The sequence below is a fragment of the Branchiostoma floridae genome, chromosome 2 (assembly GCF_000003815.2).
Source record: "Branchiostoma floridae strain S238N-H82 chromosome 2, Bfl_VNyyK, whole genome shotgun sequence".
Classification (NCBI taxonomy): Eukaryota; Metazoa; Chordata; class Leptocardii; order Amphioxiformes; family Branchiostomatidae; genus Branchiostoma; species Branchiostoma floridae.
Window position 1 is genome coordinate 26,343,538 of NC_049980.1, and position 22,880 is coordinate 26,366,417.

Below are 22,880 nucleotides of genomic sequence, written 5' to 3' on the forward strand. Positions count from 1 at the left end.
AGCCTTGGCTACATCACTATTCATTCACAGTACGGAGACAAAACAGCACACTTGAACCCGCCGCAAGTAACTTTGATAGCACCGTTCTGTGTTCTAGTCATCCAGGTTATCATCCAACATGGCGCCCACGCGTGGCGAAGCGGTTTTCGAACGTTCTGTAAAAACGATCTATGTCGAGTGCCTTGACTGATTTTGTTGGTAGTATCACATGGATTGTCAAGGTCGATAAATAAGCTTTCCAATGACATACTAAACAATTGATAATATACAAGTAATAAGGGACATATGATTGATAAAATATGAAGTTTCCGAAATTTCTGTGTTCAGTACTAGCAATTAGCAAATCATCTACTGCAGTACCGATTGAATCGCTAGGAGGAACAGCCGTGCCTTGCTGATTAATAACGGTAGAAAATATGGCCGTTGTTCTGGCCCCGGTCCTGCTGCCATTCGCTGATTAGTTCCAACCCTGCTGTCAAATTTGACTTCGTCTCGACAGGCCTAACGCGTGGCATGCATGTAAAAGTAGCACAGTATTGTCTCTGTAATTTGTACGCTACTAAAGGGTGGGGTGGGGTACTCTCCAAGCAGAGGTTGATGGGGGAATATCGTGACCTTTTTCTTATAAAATACATGCCGTCTTTATGTGAATGTGGTGGGGATGGCTGCCATAAAAAGAGGTATATAATAAGGAAAAAGGTCCCGATTGTTCCTTTCCTTTAACCTCTGCTTGGAGAATAGTGTGGGGTGGCGGGGACCAACGTTGCTGAGCGCTTTCGTTATGAATATCTCACTTTATAATATTCATGTATCTGGAAACGTTAATGACATACTATCTATCATTCGTGTGTGTAAGGTTGTATTGTCGTTTTTATCTATTCTGGAAGCTATCGAGAGCAATTCTGAATACTCTCAGGTTCAGGATGTAGAGACAAAAGAAAGTAAGACTGGTTACAACACGTTTGATTACACCCTCCTTTTGCAATTTTATATTGATGATGATCTTTATTTGCATGTTCCTGCCCATATGGACTAAATGCAGCAATTCGATTGTACAAAATGTACTATTACATGTATTGTTACAAGTTTACAATTGGATAAATAATACAATTATACATCTGGAGCTATGCTATCACTATTGTCTCCTCCCTTTTCCTAAAACAAGTGTATACGAACTCACAGAGTTTTTGTTGTACAACGTTGTCTGTTACAGAACAGTCCATTTTCCACCTATGGCCATTAAGGACAAGAAAACGACATGATTTCCTTATGTTAAAGACACACCAAAGTTTGTTCAATCACTGACGAAAATTGCATGCATATGTCTGAAATGCCTGACCACTTACTTATCCAAACTGCTTCAGTAACTTCAAATTCTGTATTTAGCTATTTTTTTTTAATTCGACTTTTCCTCCATCCTGCCACAGGACACTCCTTCATGAACTGAGTTGAGGCGGACATGAAACTCACTTTCCGGAAGGGATACTGATGACGTCACCGCCTCTGTGCTTGTAGTTCCTCATCCATTGCGTTCTGAATAGGCAGGCAGGATATTACATCAGCCCTGTCCGACTTAATGTGTAGTTTTCTTTGACTGGGGCGAACGAGTGACGTGAAATAGTTGATTCCTCCGACCCTGCTGCCGCCTGGGATATACAGTATTGTTTCGTTTGATTGACGTGAAACAGGTTATTACTCCGCCTCGCCCGGGGCCAGACCGGCCGTTCCGGTAGCGTTTTGTTTTATTTAGTTTTTCGGCAACATTTTGTTTAATCTAGCTTTCAGTACCGTTTTTTGTTCGTTTGTATTTAGATAACGTGAAACAGGCTACAGTATTACTGCAGCCTGCCTCGGCCACAGGTGCCAGACTGACTATTGCATCATTCACGTGCCGGCCGGGCCACGCGTGCGCACTGATAGCGCGCAATATTGACCGGTGAATTAAGAGGAATTTAAAGGCAGGCTGACGACGGCACACCCTCCCTATTGTGTACACGTGGACGCGCTACTGTTGACTGCTGGTCATTCTGAAGACGCTGTCGCACCTTCTCATCGTGACTCGGGAATATCGCGTCGCCACACCTGCCGCACTTTACCTACCGTGCCACCGACCGGGCCATATACAGGTCTGGCGAGAACTTGACGCGAGAGACAAGGCTGCTTCTCCCGACAGAGCTGTCAGATATCGCCGAGACACCGATACAGTCAGTTATTTCCGATACCGGCACAGTTATTTCCGATAAGTTATTGCCGATACAGTCAGTTATTGTATATACGCTCAGCTATCGCCGAAGGAACGGTCACATTTCTTAGAATACTGCCGACCCTGAACCTGCTAGGAGGTATACAGGCGGAAATACGCGTGGTGAAGACTACAGCCAGAGAACTATACAGAACAACTCTCTGCCAAAACAGCCCGCCGGCAACTCTACAACAGGATGCGGCGTGCAACAAGCGTGGCGCTGGTCCTGGTGCTGATACCCGTCATATCGGCTAGATATACCTCCGGTAAGTCATTCATTTCCTCCCTCACTCCTCTCATCTGTGCCAGGTACGTCTGCGGTAAGCCGTTTCAACCTTTCTCTTTAATTCCTAACCTAAAGCAGGAACATCTTTATGTAATCAATTCCTGCATTCATTGATAGTATAGGTCAGGTCTCCCTCATGTTACTGATTCCTCATCATGTTTCTTGTTTTATGTCATTCATTTGTTCATTCTTCATTCATTCATTCATTCATTCATTCATTCATTCATTTAATTTCGTTTAGTCTGGGTCTGCTAACCCCCTGTAATTTATTCCCTCTGTCAGGCATTCCTGCTTTTTAACAGGAGTAGAGAGAGAGTGTGTGTGTGTATATACGTACGGTAGTGCATGCTAGTGCCAAGGTGGTTAAATCTCCTTGCTAGTACACACACCGTACATGGCCTCAATACTGACATGGCCCCAATACTGACAGGCGACCGTATAGTGTATAGTGCGCATAATTTCATATCAGATATAGGGCGTGCTGGTATTCCATATTTTCTGCGATACGAGGAATATTTTGATTATGTACAGACCACATTGAAGCCCACATTGCAGAGTGTTTTGTCTACATATTATATAACACCGTGCGGTATGTGTGCCGGTAGAACGTTCTGTTCACCGATAGAGCATGCCGGGCGCCTGGGCGGATTGAGTATGGAAATATGGAGGAATCAGGACGGCTCGTAGTAGTCGTGGTGCGGATCAATTATGCAGGTCACTAACGTAGTTTGCGGCATTAGTAGTCGGCGTGCGTCGCGCTGCACCGCCGGGTAATCTGCAGCCGGGTCCGCCCCTCCCGCGTGCCGCCGGCCAGCCGGTTTCTGGGTTTCCCGGTCAGGGGCAAGGATTGGGTTCGGGCGCGAAAGTATACATTAACAAAGTCGTGACATAGACACTCCTGTATATACCTGGCAGTGTAAGTTATGTGGCGTGTAACCAGACACTTGTTCATTGTGGTCCGTAATCTGAGACATGTACACTTGTTCACAACCCGGACCGGGAGCAGATCGATCTTACTGGAGGAGTAAACACTAACACGGATGCAAGCTGTGAACGTTCTCCAACAAAAACAATAAGGATGAAATGATAGAAATAGCATTATACTATCCTCTGTACCCCGTAAACCTGTCCTAAGATTACGATTAAAGCCACCCCGGCAATACGCCCCCTGTACATGTATCCTGGTGTAGCGCCGCAGTGTTGCATCATGCTCTTCTGTAGTCAGACAAGGTGAAGTGATTCTGAAAGGCCAGCTTCAGTAAATAATGAGCTATAATTAGAGTTCCCAAGGTTCCGGAACCAAGAACAAAAATAAGGCAGAATCTCATGTAATAAATGCTAATGTTAAAATCTTAGTAAATCTTAGCAAAGTCATGTAGTAAATGCCTATAACTCAGAGAAAAGCACATATGCTAGATATCATTAATATCTAAGAGAATGGCACATGTACTAAATGTTAATAACTTAGATAACCAAACATGTAATAAATGTTGATAACTTGAGAATCAGACATGTACAAATGTATTAAATGTTCATAGCTTAGAGAATCGGACATGTTCTATATAGTCAATACGTAGAATCGCAATTTTACAGTCAAAACTGTGAGACCAGTCAATATTGATTTGTTCATTCCGCGTACGCTAACGGAGAGCCCACTCCTCACTGATCCTCACACACAGGGATGTTCTGAACCACAACAAACGCGTTCGGTAACCATGGAAACCACACGTCACGTAGAATCATAGCTGGTAGCTATGGTAACCATGCGGCATGTAATGTGACGCATACGCCTGGGAAACATTCGTGCTGAGCCATACAGTGGTGATTAGTGGTTTGTGTTGGTTCTAGTACTGCACATTTACTGCACATTGTACTTCTCCCACAGTCTGGGGCAGTCGTGAGTTCAGCTCGTTTCAGCGGTTTAACGCCCCCAGCCCGTTATGGGACTGGCTATTCTCTTCCCCTGCCCCCTCACACAATTGTTTGTACACACCATGCACACGTACTCACTGTACAGTCACTGTCACTCACTCACTCACTCACTCACTCACTCACTCACTCACTCACTCACTCACTCACTCACTCACTCACTCACTCACTCACTCACTCACTCACTCACTCACTCACTCACTCACTCACTCACTCACTCACTCACTCACTCACACACACACACACACACACACACACACACACACACACACACACACACATGGCCAACCTATCCCCTAGCTAACTAACTAACTATCCCTATGTCATGTATGTGTTGCGTTGCTTGTAAATTGCTCTTCAGTCTAGTGTCTACTAGATCCATCTATCATTTGTCTAACATGCCTGCTGAAAGTAAAACATCATCTTACAGCCCGGCCCGTCATGCACAGCGGGGCAGAACTAGGTCTACAAGAATGACCTTTCCGGGCGGAAGGTTTGGAACTATCTGTGCGTAAAGCATGGACATGTCATACAGGCTCAACGTTTGGAACTGCCTGTGTGTGAAGCGTGTATATATAAAGTTACATGTCATACAGAATTCAGTCGAAGGCCAATGCTCTGGAATCCGTGTATTTTGTAAAACAGCGAAAACGACGTGAAGCTAAGTTTTACTTTATATATATTTGATAGCAGAAAGTTGGTTGACTGCCCGTCTATAGAAGTTGGCATGTTTGGAGCACAATCTTTATCATAATTAGTGCGTCTGACACACTTAACTGTGTGATCGCCCCCTGTGGACCAGTCAGATAATGATTTTCCCCTTAGGCCTTCTTGGAGACTATTGCAAACTCTTGCTGCACTTAACGCAAGATTCAAAGTTTCACAGGAAATTTCCTTTGCTACAATTCTGTTAGACTATTTCTGTAAAACTGTGAAAGCGACGAACATAGCCAGTCGTCACTGCAGACTGATGTTTGATTAAGTTCAGGCAGAGCAAATAACCAAAGGAGAAAGTTACGATAACAGCCGTTGTTACAAGTGGCCCCGTGACACCACTTAAACATCAATCACGCGCTACCGTGTGTTAAGTCCCAAACTCACACACCCTTCCGCTGTCGCTAGTCTTAACGACTTGATATGTGCAATTTCAACTTTGCTATATTCCTACTCTCCAAGCAGAGGTTAGGCTCTGGCTGTTTTTTAGTCGTTTTTATCGGGATTTTTATTTGGTATTGCTTTTTGAAGTCCGCCAGTTTTGACAACACAAGACACAATACAAAATATAAAGCCCGATAAAACGATTAAACGAATAAAATAACAGCCGGAGCCTAACCTCTACTTGGAAAGTATATGCCAACAACATCTGTTATGTTGTACAAAAAAAAACGCACCACAACATTGGCATCGATTGATAATCGCAACATCCGTTACCGTTATTTGATGCTTTATTCGTTTTATTTATTTGTTCTGGCACAAGAAAGTTGCCCAGTTTCAAATATCCGTACCATGCAAGTCCTGTAAATCCTTTCGAAGAAAGCCAAGGTGTCCTGTTGTTATCGGCGACAGAAGTTACGCATGTCTATAGCACATAATAATGCGTCGAAAAAAAATAACTCATTTTTGGCGATCATTAATAGTGAAGACATTTTTCTAAGAAATCAGGTAGGCGGGCCTGAAAATGAGTTGATCTATTTTTGGAAACTACAATCGCTCTTTTGCACATCACAAAGAGACGGAGGCTACGTACAAAGTGACGTCTCGGGCAACATTGTGCCTCCGCCTGTGTCAATATTATGGTGTTTTACCGGCCCGTATTGACCCGCCCTGAAGTGTTTGTGTTCGGGTGTTGTAGAGAGCCTATACAAGTCATCATGTCCAGGATGCGCCACTCGCACTCTGTAATCTCCAAGCAGATGTTAGGAGACAGATCGTTGCGTTTACCTATAGCTGGCTAACCGTTTCTGTTATTAACTGGCTGCCTCCCTGCAACTGGTCAGTATGCAAGTCAGTATGGTTCTAATGGTGAAGGGGGTGGGGTTGGGGGCGGGGGCGGGGGCACGCACCAGTCAGTACAGTTCCAATGGAGAAGAAGTTGTGAACGCAAGCAGTATAGCAGAAGAGGGAGCTAGGAAAACGCAACGATGATGCCTCCCAATATCAGATAATTGGCCGATTGCCCAGACCGTTTCAGCGGACTCCCCAAGCCTTCCAGGTCAGTTGCGTCCAGTGGCGACCCAGTTTTCCGAGTTTCCCTCCGGACCAAGGAAGTTAGTAACCAAAGAAACTCATCTGCCCGTTTGTTCCCCGATTTGTGTAAATGTGTGCTTTTTGTGTCCATATTCAAATGATTTATTAATAGAAACATCAGACAAATATTCAGGGCAGATGATGATAATCCTCCCCTTAAAGTGATAACGATAAGTGATATTAATGATCAATAGCCAGTTTGTTCGTCTCGAATAAATATCGGCGAGGGGTTTATTGTGGAAGGTGGACATGAAGGAAAATACATTTATATTATAGCTATTAAATAGGCCCTTGATGTAACCGTCATCAGGCCTACCTACGATATACGGGGATCGTAGAATATTCGGGGAAAAATCGGGAAATTGGCCAAAGGAGTCAGTCCGCACGCTTAGGTTCATGTTTCCCATCCGCACCTGACTCTTGTAGCAAAACTCCACTGGCAAATTATTCTCCCTATAATTGTCAGCGTAGTCAGTCTGGTAAAGACTACCCTTAATGGTCCAAAACCATTAACGGAAACCCTATGATTTACTTTCAATGCTGTCTGTGTGAAATACTTTATTTCTTCCATTCATTCTCTCGCGAGCCAGTGGCGTGCAGTACACTGTGCTAGTTCGGTTTAGTACATTTTCCAGATGAACAGGTCTATTGTGAACTCAACTGTTGCATCAGGCGGTGGGACTGGAAGTTGCATCAGCCTTTCGAACAAATCCAGGTATACAACACTCCTTGGTTACATCAGCAGCGCGCCGCAGGCACAGCGCGTCAAAACAAACTGCAACGTCATGCCGGGTATGCAGGATGTCTCTTGATCACACCGAACTTTATAAACCCTCCCGGAGCGCCTGCTTGTATGATGTAATCGACTATGACTAGGCAAAACACGGAACTGTATAAACGCTCCCGATGATCTGCGTGATCGCGGCGATGTAAACAAATAAATGACAGGGGGAAATCCCGAACTTTGCGAACCCTCCCTCTGCCAAAGGAGTTTCGACCTCGTGATTCTTCTTGCTCTACCAGACTCAGTTCAGTTCAGACTGCCAAATGGAATCAATGTCCTAGCGGAGTTCGGAGATCAATCAGATCGATCCTAAACAGGATACAGGATGTCAACAGTCAGTGTTGATTGTGAACTAGTCAGTACGGTTCTAATGGGGGTCAGGGGCGTGTGCAGTCGTCGGACTTCTACTGGGGAGGGGGGCGTAAGGGTAAGTTCTAATCTAGTTGAATCACAGCGCGTCAAAGCAAACTGCAGTTCTAGTTGAAGTTTGATAAAAATTAAAAAAAACTCAAAGCAAAACTTTTGTGCCCTGTAATAACTTTTTAGAAAATTTGTGTCTTGTAATAACTTGTTATAAAATTACCAGTATTAAAGGGACATAATGTAAGAAATATGGCGCCAAAATTTCAAATGTTCTGAACTTGAAAATCTCCATTCAGATTGACATTTGCAACTTATTTATAACTTATCTGCGTCATTTTATCACATTTCTAGTGCTTATTAACAACGTCAAAGTAAGCCATGACCAAATTCACTTACTTCCGGGTAGCCTACCGGAAGTAAGCCGACCGTAGATTTCCGAATCGACCGTTGCGGTCGTAGATCTTTGGAGCTTAGCGGGGACTTTCAACAAACTTCAGTAATCATTCGAGCGAACCACCGAACGCGTTCTAAAGCGCACTTTGGCTCGCTGGCGAGTTGAATAAAATGGCGGACAACTCAAGCGGCGGAGGGAAGTGCGCATATTTCAAGATATCCTCACGGCTCAACAAAGTCGTAGTCATACGTTGTAAATATTGCTGTGCAGTGTAATAAGGTAGACTCAACTCATTATGTAGAGAAATGACCGAAAACAGTGACTTTAATTTTACATTATGTCCCTTTAACGTTATCCGAAATTAAAACCTGCAATTATTAACATGACCGGGAAACGTCCAGACCGACGGGGAACTGCAATCCCGAACCCAGAAAAGTGCATGGTTACAGGGGAAATACCCGACATCCCGCTGTGTACACCTGGTTAGTATGCAGGTCAGTATGGTTCTGATGTGGAACAGGTGTGTGTTACCAGTCAGTCCAGTCACTATGGTTCTATTGAACACCAGTCAGTACAACTTCCAATGGGGACGGGGGTGTGAACTCTAGTCACCTGTCCTTCCACACCTGTGCTGCCGCACCTGTCTTTACACACCTGTGCTTCCACACCTGTCCTGCAGGTGGCGCCAGCGTTGCCAGGAGAAGCGTTCCTCATGTGAACAACTGTGTGAACAGCACGTACATGACCGACCATGGGCGCTGTGTCCAGGACTGCGGCCCCGGCTGGTTCGGGGAGGGGTCGTCACGCTACTGCCGCCCGTGTGAGGGGAACTGCAAAACCTGCGCCCTGTCAGGCACTAACTGTACCAGCTGCAGGGAACCGCTCTACCTCAAGGACAACAGGTTAGGAACGGGTCTATACAATAGGAAAATAATGTTATATTTATTAGGATCTGTTCTATCTCATGGATATTAGTATTTGATAACTAGGTAAGAAACTGTTCTATCTCAAGGACACCTGGTAAGGAACCATTCTATGAATAAGTATTGAAACTGTGGTAGTTGTACCTCAAGGACAGCAGGTGAAAGGAACTGTCTACCTATACCATAGAAAAATAACGAACTTATATTCATAAGGAACTGTGCAATCCCAAGGATAACTAACAGGTTAGGAACTGTTCTATCTAAAGGACAATATGTAAGGAACTACAATTAAAGAGCTGTTCTATCTGAAGGACAATATGTAAGGAACTGTTCTATCTCACGGACATTAGGTAAGCTAAGGAAACATCCTAAATAAGATGAACAAGTATGAAACTATTCTACCTCAAAGGCAACAAGTATGTTTTTTCTCTAGTCTTGTCATGATCTCACTTGAAGTAACATACTACTTGTTCCTCCAGTTGTGTAGCTGACTGCCTGCCCCTTCTGACCCGCGGACCCCCCAAGCAGCGGCTCCGGCTGATTGGTGGAGGCTCACAGTTCGAAGGTCGGGTGGAGGTTCTGCACGAGGGAGTCTGGGGGACGATCTGTGATGACAGCTGGGACCTAAAAGATGCAAGGGTTGTGTGCAAGGAGCTAGAGCTGGGTAAGGAAACGCCTTTGTCACACCTGTCCTATCATACACCTGTCATGCAACTTTCATACACCTGTCCTTGCACACCTGTGGTCAAACACCTGTCACACACCTGTCCTTACACATCTGTGATCAAACACATGTAATAAACCTGTCCTTACACACCTGTGATTAAATACCCGCCATATACTCTTACATACATGAACCTGTCTCCCAAGTGTCCTCACATGTTGCACATCTCTCACACATACCAATGTTCTCGTCTTAAATTACAGGATGCTGCAGTGATGTGACTGTTTTTTTTTTCAGTGATGTGACTCATTTGTTCTCTTTTGCAGTGATGTGTTGTTTGTGTTTTACTATGCAGTGATCGATGTGTTTTTGTGTTTATTTCTCCTATGCAGGAGACGCTGTTGCAGCTACAGTGCGTTCGGCCTTCCCAGCAGCCTCTCCTGATGTTCCCATGTTGCTAGACGACGTGGATTGCATTGGCGATGAGAGCCAGCTGGACTTCTGCGGTCATCGGGAGTGGGGCAAACACAACTGTGGCCACTCTGAGGAGGCCGGTGAGTCCTCAACTGCATTTCCATGGAGATGTTGTTCTAGTGGAGACATTGTTCCCACGGAGATGCTGTTCCCATGGAGATACTGTTCCCATGGAGATGCTGTTTCCATAGATATGCTGTTTCCATAGAGATGCTGTTCCCATAGAATTTACAATTTCAGTTCTCAGAACACACCAGCTTTAGCTTGAACATTGTGGTGATAGCTTGCAGCCTATAATCTTGTTTGGCAGCATGAAGAGATGTTAGTCACATCAATTAGCTTTAGCCATATAACCCATAGCTTACCTCAGAATTGGATTATGACAGTAGGGCCATATGGGGACAGCTGGTTGCAAGCTGTACTGACTTGTACTCCCCAGTGAGCTGTACCATAATGTTCTATACTCCCTGCAGGTGTGCGTTGCTCAGGACCGGACTTGTCACGCCAGTGTGTTACGGAGTGCGGGGATGGCTTCTACCGGGTTCCTGACACCAACCAGTGCGAGCTGTGTGCGCCAGAATGTCTGACGTGCTATGCTGATTCCCGACGTTGCATGTCATGTGACTCTCCACGATTTCTGGAGGTATGGACGGTACATTTTCAGTGTAACAGTAGTTTTTCAACAATTCTCAATCTGCAACAGTGAACCTGTATTAAAGGCTGGCACTTGCACTTCTGTTTCTTCTTTAGTATTTACCTTCATCACCCTTCAAGTAAAAATTCCATGGTCTAATGTCTGCTTATGTTCCAGGACCACACCTGTGTAGAGGACTGTGCTCCTGGTTACTATGGCAACACGTTGACGCACACGTGCGAGCCGTGTGCCTCCAACTGTCGTCTGTGTAAAAACGGTCACGTAGACAACTACTGCATCAGCTGCCACGAGGGCATGTTCCTGCTGGGACACCAGTGTGTGACGTCGTGCGAGCCGCAGCTGGCCAAGCAGGCTGTCCTGCGGCTGGTGGGAGGTACCACTGTGTTTGAGGGGAGAGTGGAGGTACGTCCCTTTTGGTTTATGTAACCTTGGGAAGCACCAGACTGTGACGAGAGTTTGGAGTAGATAAGTACAATTAGTGTGATTTGTCATAAGATGCTTTCCATTCTAGAAGTACAGTTGACAATGTTTGAGTTACATGTAACTAATTAACACATTTCCTTGCCAGACATGTAATATTGACCCTGTCTGACATCTGTTGTGTAGGTGAAGTATGGCGGAGAATGGGGGACAGTTTGCGATGACTCCTGGGATATCCGAGACGCGGATGTTGTCTGCCGTGAGCTGGGATTTGGGCGCGCTCTGTCTGCGGTCAGGTCGGCTGGATATGGAGCAGGAACAGGTGAAGCTTGTACTGACTTTGCTAGCTCTCAACTGTCTGTACTTTTTGTCCATTCTCCTATAAATGTAATGATCAATGTCAAATTAACATGACATGTTCAAAACTGCGTTTTTTAGGGCGGATCTGGATGGACAATGTCTCCTGTCGCGGAGACGAGAATGAGCTTTTCCACTGTCTACAGAGGGAGTTTGGCATAAATGACTGTAACCATCATGAGGACGCTGGTGTGCAGTGCTCAGGACCTGCCTCAGGAGGTATGACCTGAAAACCTATCCACAAACCTCATAAAACCAGCGTCAAACATTTTCTTGAAAATTCAAGTTTCAAGTGAAACAGGTAACATCCATTGGCATAATACCGGTCGGTTTACTGCAATTTCTGTGAGTGATTTTTTACCAATAAACCATTCATCATCATCATCATCATCATCAATTTCTCAAGCAATGCTAATTTGGCAAATCATCAACGCATCATTTTCTCCAGTTACATGTTGCTGTTACAGCTTACCTTTGCCACTTCTTCTGTGTAAATTATTTTGTCTCTCTGGTCCTGCTAAAAACATAATATCGTAATTGGAACACACCGCGGAATTGTACGGAGAACGGGCGCGTGGTTGGAAGGGGGTGCACTATACCGGCCGAACGAAACACGGCACAATTAACTGCCGCTATGTACCTTTATACATCCTCTGCTGTTCCTTTCTTTCCTGTTAGTAGTTGCACAAACAAAAATCTGCATGAGCATACAAAAAGTCATGAGAAAATGGGCGTATACTGACAAGAATTTTCATTTAATTTTGGTCCGTCACAACCGCTATGACGTAAAACTTTACTGCTGGCCGTAGCATTAAAAATGGCGGGAAAATGGCGGCGTACGTTCAATTTGACCCATTCAGCCGTAGATCCGGGCGATAATGCAACGGTTCCTCACACTTTTACACGAGTTGTAGGTCACCAAAAGAAATTCAAGATTGCTGTTGAATCACGCTCGTCTTGTGCCGTGAACACATGTGATTATTATCTACAAATCTGGCGATGAACGTGACAGTGTGTTTGTCCCACGACGAGCCTCGCCTGCCCCGAAAATGACCTGAAAACTTTTGGCCTTGTTGTCTTCGAATGCATTGTTATCAATGCTTTGTAAATGATGTATTGGACACCTAGATGTCTGAAGTGTGCATACCTCAGAAATAACTATTGTTGCATGTGTAGATCTCTTTAAGTTCCACTATTTTTAATCGACCGGTATAAGGCTTATGACCGGTATAATGCCAATGCATGTTAAAAGTTGTATGTTGTGTTGCAGGTGAGACAGATAAAAGTTGTATGTTGTGTTAGAGGTGAGATGGTTAATGCTGTATATTGTTTTGCAGGTGAGACCGGCACCTGTGTGGACACCTGTGGGCTGGGTTACTACCTGCGTGGGGAGGCTGAGTGTGTTCCCTGCACCTCTAACTGTCTGGACTGTCTGGAGTCGGAGGAAGTGTGCACCAGTTGTAAAGCTCCCATGTTCCTTCAGGTGTGTACATGTGTTGTTATTACTAGTGTCCTACTCCAGAATGAATGCTGTCATGATAAAAGCAAACCAACCCTAAAGAAGATTGCAGCTTACAAACACAGACAAACTTTTGTGCTCAGAATGAATGCTGTTCACCTTGGATGTAGTATTGATTGTGTTGGAGGTTGTATGCAGACTAAACTGTAAGTAACTATTCTCAGACTGGTAGACTAAACTGTAAGTAACTATTCTGGTGTTTCAGAATGGGCGCTGTGTTGTGGACTGTGGCCTGACCGAGTACGGGGTTATTTCGGAGAGGGTGTGTCGACCCTGTAACCTGGAGCTGTGTGGACGCTGTGCCAATGGGGAGAGCGACAGCAACTGTACAGCATGTCCTGCTGACAAGGTAAGAGTGACAGTAACATTACAGCATGTCCTGCTGACAAGATAAGAGTGACAGTAACATTACAACATTTCTTACTGACAAGGTAAGAGTGATAGTAACTTAACAACATCTCCTGCTGACAAGGTAAGAGTGACAGTAACATTACAACATTTCCTGCTGACAAGGTAAGAGTGACAGTACTACTAACGTTACAACATTTCCTGCTGACATGGTGAGAGTGACAGTAACATTACAACATTTCCTGCTGACAAGGTAAGAGTGACAGTAACGTTACTTTATAACATGTCCTGCTGAGAAGATTAGAGTGACAGTAATTTTTGATATGTCCTCCTGACAAGATGAGAGCGACAGTAATTATAGCATGTTTTGCTGACAAGGTGACAGTGACAATAGCTGTCCTTCTGACAAGATGAAAAAAGTTACGTGTGCTATTTACCTTTAGTCAAGCATGTTAAATCGACCAACAGGCTTTTCTTCTATACCATGCATGCCGAGATCTGATCACGTCTATGATAAGACTGTTTTTCTGACACTGCTACCTGTATATGGAACATGTACGACTGTATATGGGACATTTATCTGGGTATGGAACATGGTCTGGTGACATGACTATCTTGGTATGGAACATGTATCTTTGGGTGTGGAACATGTATCTGGGTATGAAACATGTGTCTGCATATGGAACATGTATGTGGATTTTGTACGTGTTGTCTTGTTGTAAGTCAAATCTTTCTTATCATCAATCTTGCACATAGAGATTACTAATACCCCCCCCCATTAAATGGAACCTTGAATCATTGTTGGCTATTTGAGGACAAGGGACCTATCTGACCTTCACATCTAAGAATAGCATGTAACATTGTTGCACACCTTTTGAACAGGTGTACTCAGATGTCCCCTAATCATCCTCTATTGTCAAGAGGTTTTATCATCCTTTGTCCTTTTTATAGCTTTCTTTTTTATAGCTTTCTTTTCCTTCACCCTCATGTTAAGGCAAACTTTAAGTAATACAGTACTTTGCCTTTTGGGGTTGACATGCTGAAGGACCACAAATGGACTGACATTGATGCAGTCATATAGTATCGTTATACACAAACATAATGATAGATGTATAATTATACAATACATGCAGTAGAATCAATGTTCAGGATAGCTATTCCTATGATTGAAGAAATGAGAAGTAGATACAGTAGGGTGCAAGAGAGAAAAGAACTAATATAACTTATTATAAGGATATGTAAGACTTTCCACAGATCAAATTTCATGATAATCCATCCATAACTGATTAAGTCCTGCTGATAACCCACTTAATATAACCTTACTGGCAAAACTAAAAGCGTTGCACGTAAAAGTGACGTTCTGACACTGTTGGAGGTGGTGCCTGGAGCAGGTAAACAGCCTCCTTACTCAGATTGGGTAGTTATTGCATGGCTGCAATATTTCACCAAGGTGAATAATAATGACCTTGCCTCTTCCCTCCCAGGTGCTGAAAGACTCGGCCTGTGAGACCACCTGTGGACCAGACATGTTTCTGCTCAACCACACCTGTGTCTCCGATTGTGGCCGGGGGCGCTATGGCAACCCCACTAACTTCCTTTGTCAGGTGGGTTTTCAGGGTGGTACAGTTAGATTTATGGATTGATGCATTTTGCTGTTACTGACAGTTGTTGTTCCCAGACCTTCCTCATTTGTTGTAAAAAGACCTGTTGTTGTTGATTCCCAGACCTTCCATGTCATGTTGTTGACCTGTCGTTGTTTATTCCTGTTGACCTGTTCTTGTTTATCCAAGACTAACTTTGCTGCTGCCATTGACCTTTTGTTTGTTGTTGTTGACCTGTTGTTGATTGTTGACCTGCTGTTGTTTATCCCCAGCCCTGCCCTGCTGACTGTCTCACCTGCGAGTTCTCGGCACAACAGTTGGTCTGCACGTCCTGCAAGGCCCCAAAGGTCTTCCATAACCAGCGCTGTCTCAACATGTGCCCCACCGGTACCTATGCAGCCATGATGGACACCTCACAGATCAACATGTATGCTGCCATCCGATTGGCTGGAGGAGATAACCAATTAGAGGGCAGAATTGAGGTGGAGCTTGTTTTTAAGTTACTTTCAGCTCATGAAACATTTGTGTATTTGTATTTTATAGAATTTACCCTTGGGGACTGTCTGTAATGTTGTTTTTTTAATTCATTTGTTCCTCAGATTTTATATGATGGACACTGGGGGACTGTCAGTGATGTTGTTTTTATGTGTTCTTCAGATTTTATATGATGGACACTGGGGGACTGTCTGTAATGACTTCTTTGACCTGGATGCAGCCACGGTGGCCTGCAGACAGATGAACCTGGGTGAGTCTTGAAAGGACACAAATTCCTGGAAACTCTCAGACTGTAGAAATTACAGGACCTTGCAGCAATGAGAATTAAGATGAGACTTCAATTGTTTTAGGTCATGGAAAAATTTGGAACAATGTTTAAAAACACCTCTTTTTAGATAACCGGATCATAACCCTAAAGAATTTTATAATGAAAACTTATCCTATAATACTCCAGGTGCTGCAGTGGGGTTGATAGATCTGGACTCAGGAGATATCGAGCCTGGCCAGGGACCCATCTGGTTGGATAACGTCATGTGTAACGGCAACGAACAGCGACTGGAGGACTGCTACCGACAAGATTGGGGAGAGAACAACTGTAACCACAACAAGGATGTCGCCATCCGCTGTGAAGGTGAGGATAGTATTGTTAGGTGGGGTGACAGAGTAGGGGAACAAGGTGAGGGGACAGGGTAGGGTTAAAGGGGACTGGGAAAGGCAGCATGGTTGGACAACAGGGTAGAGGACAGGGTATGGGGCATGGAGTTGCCTGAGTACAGGGGACTGAGTACAGGGGTGGGGGACAGGCTTGGGGTGGGGGACAGGCTAGGGGTAGGTAGGGAGGGGCATGGGGTATCATTTGGGCACAGTTGCACCGGGCAGGAGGATAGAGGGGTAAGATGGGGAAGGGTAAAGGCAATAGGGAGGATTGGGGTGGAGTGAGGTACCCATATGTATGCTGGAGTGAAGTTGATAGATAGTTTGCTGTATGTTGAGTGGTAAGGTAAGATAGGTAACCTGTATGTTGTTTTGGGTGAGACATGTTTGTTGTGCTGCAGATGAGACGTGTGTTGTGCTGCAGGTGAGAGAGGTATGTTGTGCTGCAGGTGAGATAGGTGTGTTACAGGTGAGACAATTGCGTTGTGCTGCAGGTGAGATAGGTGCATATGTAACCTGTGTGTTCTGTTGCAGGCCCAGGTGTTCGTCAATGCCAGTCCAGTTGCCCAGATGGTTACTACGGTAACGCGTTGGACAACACCTGCCAGCGCTGCTTTGCCAACTGCCTGACCTGTGCCGGGACGTCCTTCACCTGCGACCGGTGCAAACCCGGCTTCTACAACAACGGCACGACGTGCGTGTCCAGCTGTGGGCACGGCTTCCATGCGCGGGACAGCGACGGGACCTGCCAGCCCTGCAGCCAATCCTGCGCCTCGTGTGAGGGTGCTGCGGATCGCTGTACCAGCTGTCCTGAGGACATGTATCTGCAAGGTGAGTGACTTCTTGCCATTAATCATCTTATGTTTGGGGGGCTGTGTTGAGCCTTGTATGAATGTAAATAACAACAGCTGCAATCACACATTGATATGGTGCAGCTACTTTGATAGTTGAAATTCTTATTTTGATGGACATTAGCTGAGATCTTCCTTTGGCAAGCAGTGTGTTTGAGGAGTTTAATTGTTGTTGCTATGACGATGGCAGATAGCACCTGTGTGGCGAGCTGCGCAGAGTACCAGCTGGCGCAGTACGACCGTGTCCGGCTGGTGGACGGTCGCACTCCGTTTGAAGGTCGTGTGGAGGTGAAGTACGGGGGCGTCTACGGGTCTGTCTGCGATGACAAGTTTGACCTGAGCGAAGCAGAGGTCATCTGTCAGGAGCTTCAGCTGGGGACAGCGCTGGAGGCTGTGGGGGAGGCTGTGTGAGTACAGGGGGGTCTTATTGTACAGGGGGGGTTACTGCACAGGTGGTCTCACTGCATGGGGGGTTCATACTGCATGGGGGGTACTGCACGGGGGGTTTATACTGCCGCTGGGGGTCTTACTGCATAGGGGGTTCTTACTGTACAGGGGGTTCTTGCGGTATAGGGGGTTATGCTGCACAGGGGGGTCTTATTGTATAGGTGGTGTTACAGCATGGGGTGTCACTGCATGGGGGGTTCTTACTGTACAGGGGGGGTCTTACTGCAGGGGGTTCTTACCGCACAGGGGTTCTTACTGCATGAGCAGGGGCCTTACTGCAAAGGGGATTCTTACTGCACAGGGAGGTTCTTACTGTACACTGGGTCTTACTGTATAGGAGGTTCTTGCAGTACAGGGGGTTCTTATTGCACAGGGGGGTCTTTCTGCACAGGTAGGGGATTACTGAACAGGGGCATCTTACTGCACAGGGAGGGGGGTACTGAAGAGGGATACTTCTTATAGGACAGGAGGGCTTACTGCACAATTCACTCACTTACTGTTGTTGTTATCGTTTACTTTTAATGTTTACTGATGTTGATTACTTTTATTGTTTACTATTGCTGCAGGTTTGGGCAGGGCTCAGGCCAGATCTGGATGGATGAGCTGGAGTGCTCCGGAAACGAAAGTTCTGTTTTCCACTGTGGACACAACGGATGGGGCGTCAGCGACTGCCGCCATTCAGAAGATGCAGGTTAGAAAAGTCCCAAGGCCTAATGTCATGTACAGAATGAACAGTAACTCTTTTGTGTCTCAATATGCTGTATTCCATGAGAACCCTCTTTCCCATGATCCTGGCATCTCCGTACATGTTTGTTCCATTACATCCAGGTGTGCGCTGCTCAGGCCCAGACAGGTCCCGTGTGTGTGTGACATCGGCAGAATGCTCGGACGGGTATTTTGTCAGCGAGGATGGAAAGAGCTGCGGGAAGTGCTCCTTCAACTGCCTGCGTTGCCAAAGCGACCCTGACCACTGCATCGCCTGCGGTGACGATCGGTTCCTCAACCCGGACACAAACCGCTGTGTGGACTACTGTCTGCAGGGCTATTATGGTGATCAGGCAACCGGAACATGCAAAAAATGCAGGTAAAATCACCTGGTGTTCAATAATGTGGGTAGAGAACTAGGTATTCACTAATGCAGGGAATATCTCCTGTTTGTATGTTAAGTTTCAAGTGTGCCTATCATAGGGACGACCCTAGCCAAAGCTAGGTACTCATTTTTCACCTGAGTGGAGTGAGGAAAGTCGTGCCATTCCCAAGGGAACAAGATCAATGACATGGCCTGAGCCCAAAGCGCTGACGATTACGCCACACAATGTCACTTACAGTGTTGTTTATTTGTTTAGTTCCCAGTGTGCGGACTGCAGAGACAGCCCCACCAACTGTATCCAGTGCCCCGCTCCAAAGTACCTGAGCATGGAGAACACCTGCGTGGACAACTGTGGCAGCGGCTTCATCATGCGCGGCAGCGATGAGATACGATTGGTCAACGGGTCAGACATTTTTGAAGGGAGAGTGGAGGTAAGATGGTTGTTGGTCTCTCCTAGAAACTGGAAAAACTTAATCAGGAGCTTCGCTTAACTATCAAGTGTAACTGTTAATCTGTACTCCATCCATTCTGATCTGTTTTTTATCTGGTCTCATAGTGTCACTATAAGGGAACCACATGAGGTGGAACTAGATCAGATCTTAAACCATATGGCACCATTTTAACAATAATGATTACTTACCACAGGTGTTCCATGATGGTGTATGGGGGACTGTGTGTGATGACACGTGGGACATGCAGGACGTCACTGTCGTGTGCCGCCAGCTCAGCATGGGCAACGCTGTCGCAGCTTACAGGTCAGGGGTCATATCCTACACAAAATGCACTGCTTTATGAGCTCAGGGGTCATATCCTACTCATTAACTACTGCATTATCAGGTTGGGTCGTATCCTAAATACTAAGTACAAATATACTGCTTTATCAGGTCAGGGGGTTCAAACTAGATACTTAATGCGATATAATTATTGGCCACAGTTCTGTGCTGTAGTGGTTGGGGTTGGATTGCAGATTATTTTTGTTGTTGTTGTTGACATTGTCTTGTTTATGTCATTGTTGCTGTTGTTGATGTTGTCTTGGTTATGTTATTGGTGTTCTTTCCGGGACAGTGGCTGGATGACGTGGAGTGCCTGGGGTCTGAGCGAACGCTGCTGGAGTGTCCGAAGCACAGCGCAGGGCTGGGCCACGGAGACTGCCAGCACACCGAGGACGCAGCTGTGCGCTGTAGTGGCCCCGACTCCTCCCAGCAGTGTGTGGAGAGCTGTGGGCAGGGGTGAGTACACACTAACTTTCCAATTTACTCACAAACCTACTAACTAACTTACAGACCTCTCATTGGTGATGAATATGTACATGTAGTCCATAGGACCACTAGTAAAGAATGGTTCTCTCCTCGGTGATGAATGTGTAGTCTGTAGAACACTTTAAAATGGTTCTCTCCTTGGTGCTGAATGTGTAGTCTGTAGAACACTATTAAGTGGTTCTCTCCTTGGTGCTGAATGTGTAGTCTGTAGAACATTATAAAGAATGGTTCTCTCCTTGGTGCTGAATATGCAGTCTGTTAAACACTATAAAGTATGTTTTTTTCCTTGCTGCTGAATGTGTAGCCTGTAGCTCCCATGGTGTTGCAGTACCTGTGAGAATGTACAGGGGGAGCTCCTCTGCTCCCTTTGTGTTGCAGTACCTGTGAGAACATACAGGGGGAGTTTAATCCTTTGCTCCCTTTGTGTTGCAGGTATTTCCCTGGAGCTGACCGCATCTGTCAGCACTGTGCCGCCTCCTGCAGTACCTGTGAGAGCAGCAAGGAGCGCTGCACCAGCTGCGCTGACCCGTTGTTCCTCGATGGGACCAGTTGCGTGGCCCACTGCCCAAATGGTTACTATGGTGACGTCCTCCAGCGCCGCTGTCTGCCGTGTCACAGCAACTGTCTGTCCTGCTACAATGCCGACAACAACGCTGTGTGCCGACAGTGCAGGCCAGGCTTTGCTCTCTGGGGTAGGTTTGTTATACTATTCTAACACACCTATCCTTGGACACTATCTGAACTTCGGCCTCGTGCACCCAAACACAATTCCTAACACTTGTAAGTTAGACTGACTGTCTCCCCTTGCACAACACTTAATGCTATAATCTTAACTTTATGCCCATCCTAACACAATTATTCCAACACGTTGTGCTGACCTTGTAGGATTTGCTCTACAAGAAATCAATTTGTGCTATGTATAGTTTATATTATAATCAATTGTACCCCCACAGACTACACATGTGTTGAGGAGTGTGCCCCCTGGGAGGGGTGGCACGTGCTGAGCAATGTCCTGCCGGCGCGACCGACCAGCCCGGTGGTGCGTCTGGTCAACGGAGCCAGCTCTGCAGAGGGCCGCGTGGAAGTGCTGCATGATGGGAAGTGGGGGACGGTTTGCCATGACGAGTGGGACCTGCATGATGCTGAGGTGAAGACAGGACTATATGATCATATAGTAAAGTTCTTTTAAACACAGTCCAGGTTGTATTCACAGCCAACGTTTCAATGTCTGTCAGACACCATCATCAGGGTTAGAAGGGCTGGATCTGCTTCTCGCTGCTACTCATGGCCAAGGTAGGTGGCACTGCAGCAGCAAGAATGCCGTCCCAAACATGACTCAGTTTATATCCCCCCTCATCTCTGTTCATGGCTGTAGCTGACTTCCCCATCCACATGATGATGGTGTCTGATAGACATCAAAACGTTGGATGTGAGTATTACCCTGGTCGTGCTTAAAAAAACTTTACTATATGAGTATTTTCCATTAGCAACCTGTTGAAATTGTTAAGGGAGGGCTATATGATGAACATTAATTCAGTTAAGCTAAGTTTGTGCCACAGTGAGAGTCAAGAATTTTACCCTGATCTATTACCTGCTCTGTACTCTCTCTTCAGACCTGTACTATTCTGTGACCAATAACCTGACCTCTGTGCCCTTTGACCTGCAGGTGGTGTGCCAAGAGTTGGGGTTAGGCCGGGCGGTCCAGGCACTGCGTTCGTCTGCATTTGGTGCCGCGTCCGCTGACATGCCGGTGTGGATGGATGATGTGGCCTGCATTGGGCACGAGCAGTCCTTGACGTTCTGTCGTCAGAAGGGCTGGGGTCAGGGCAACTGCGACTCTGGCCACACTGAGGACGCAGGTGGGGCAATAGTATGTTTGTTTGTATGGCATAACACACCAGGCTTGTACTGAACTATACAAGCTGCATATCCGGACAGATTTATTTGATCCTCTCCCACCAGTAAGGACCCCTACTCTTCCTGATAAATATGATGGGTTCTTAAACATGCTCAAAGTGTGGCTGTCCTCAAACAAGGGACCTCCATTAAATGTCCTATCCGAAGGGCAGCCCTAACCAAAGCTAGGTACTTATTTTCACCTGAGGCTGAGCAAAATGAGGAAAGTCATGTTAAGTGCCTTTTCCAAGGGCACAAGATCGGTGGCACATCAACGGATTCGAACCCAGAACCTCTGGGTTATGAATGGAATGCCCTGCCGATTGCGTCACACGACCCCACTACCCCTGGTTACATGTGCATCAGGACATGACTGTTTTTTTTGTGCCATGAGAGGTCTAAGAATCCATTTGACAAATTATATGCGTGTCCCCCTTCTAGGTGTGATCTGCGATGGTTCCTCCCATCAACATCCACCACTGAACCTGTGTCGGCAGACTGAACCCAGCCGTTGCCATGGCGACAGCTGCTATCCTGGCGTGAACTGTGTGGAGGTCAGCCAAGGTCGTGACACGGAGTCAGTCTGCCTGGGCTGTCCTGATGGGCAGGTTGGAGATGGAACCAACTGTACAGGTGAGCTTAGCGCTGCGCAGGTGTGGGAAGAAAAGTAGTGCACAGGACAGGTATATACAGGCGTTGGCAAAGATAGGTGTGCACAGACATTGGAAGATAGCATTTGGAAGGACAGGTATAGGAAGGAGAGGTGTGGAAAGGTAAAGTGTGGGAAGGACAGGCAAAATTTAGTTGTCCTACATCTATAATTCAGTAGATGGTGCTTCTTTAGCATCTAGCATATTAGGAACTGTAAATGTCAGCACTGTGCCATCCTTTTGTTATTAGCTTTGAGTCCTCCCAGTGAACAGGCAGAAATATTTCAGGTTCAGCTCCACTTGCTGAAACATAGCAAAGCATTGTGTCATTT

The 22,880-nt window shown here is 45.9% G+C and overlaps 1 protein-coding gene across 1 annotated transcript in view; it reads left to right on the forward strand.

Moving 5' to 3' along the window:
• The window catches only part of LOC118409095 (scavenger receptor cysteine-rich type 1 protein M130-like), a gene marked incomplete in the record, with an annotated part of 37,721 nt that overhangs the window by 3,337 nt on the left and 11,504 nt on the right, over nt 1-22,880 (forward strand). Inside the window, 25 exon segments of the mRNA XM_035809960.1 lie at nt 1,428-2,508; nt 8,925-9,147; nt 9,648-9,832; nt 10,225-10,386; nt 10,780-10,949; nt 11,118-11,363; nt 11,568-11,703; nt 11,820-11,957; nt 13,076-13,221; nt 13,463-13,606; nt 15,090-15,209; nt 15,479-15,688; nt 15,864-15,951; nt 16,156-16,332; nt 16,890-17,186; nt 17,397-17,613; nt 18,220-18,344; nt 18,482-18,737; nt 19,000-19,174; nt 19,389-19,505; nt 19,809-19,972; nt 20,435-20,694; nt 20,956-21,149; nt 21,669-21,861; nt 22,340-22,531. Coding sequence (XP_035665853.1) covers nt 2,439-2,508; nt 8,925-9,147; nt 9,648-9,832; nt 10,225-10,386; nt 10,780-10,949; nt 11,118-11,363; nt 11,568-11,703; nt 11,820-11,957; nt 13,076-13,221; nt 13,463-13,606; nt 15,090-15,209; nt 15,479-15,688; nt 15,864-15,951; nt 16,156-16,332; nt 16,890-17,186; nt 17,397-17,613; nt 18,220-18,344; nt 18,482-18,737; nt 19,000-19,174; nt 19,389-19,505; nt 19,809-19,972; nt 20,435-20,694; nt 20,956-21,149; nt 21,669-21,861; nt 22,340-22,531 — 4,405 coding nt within the window.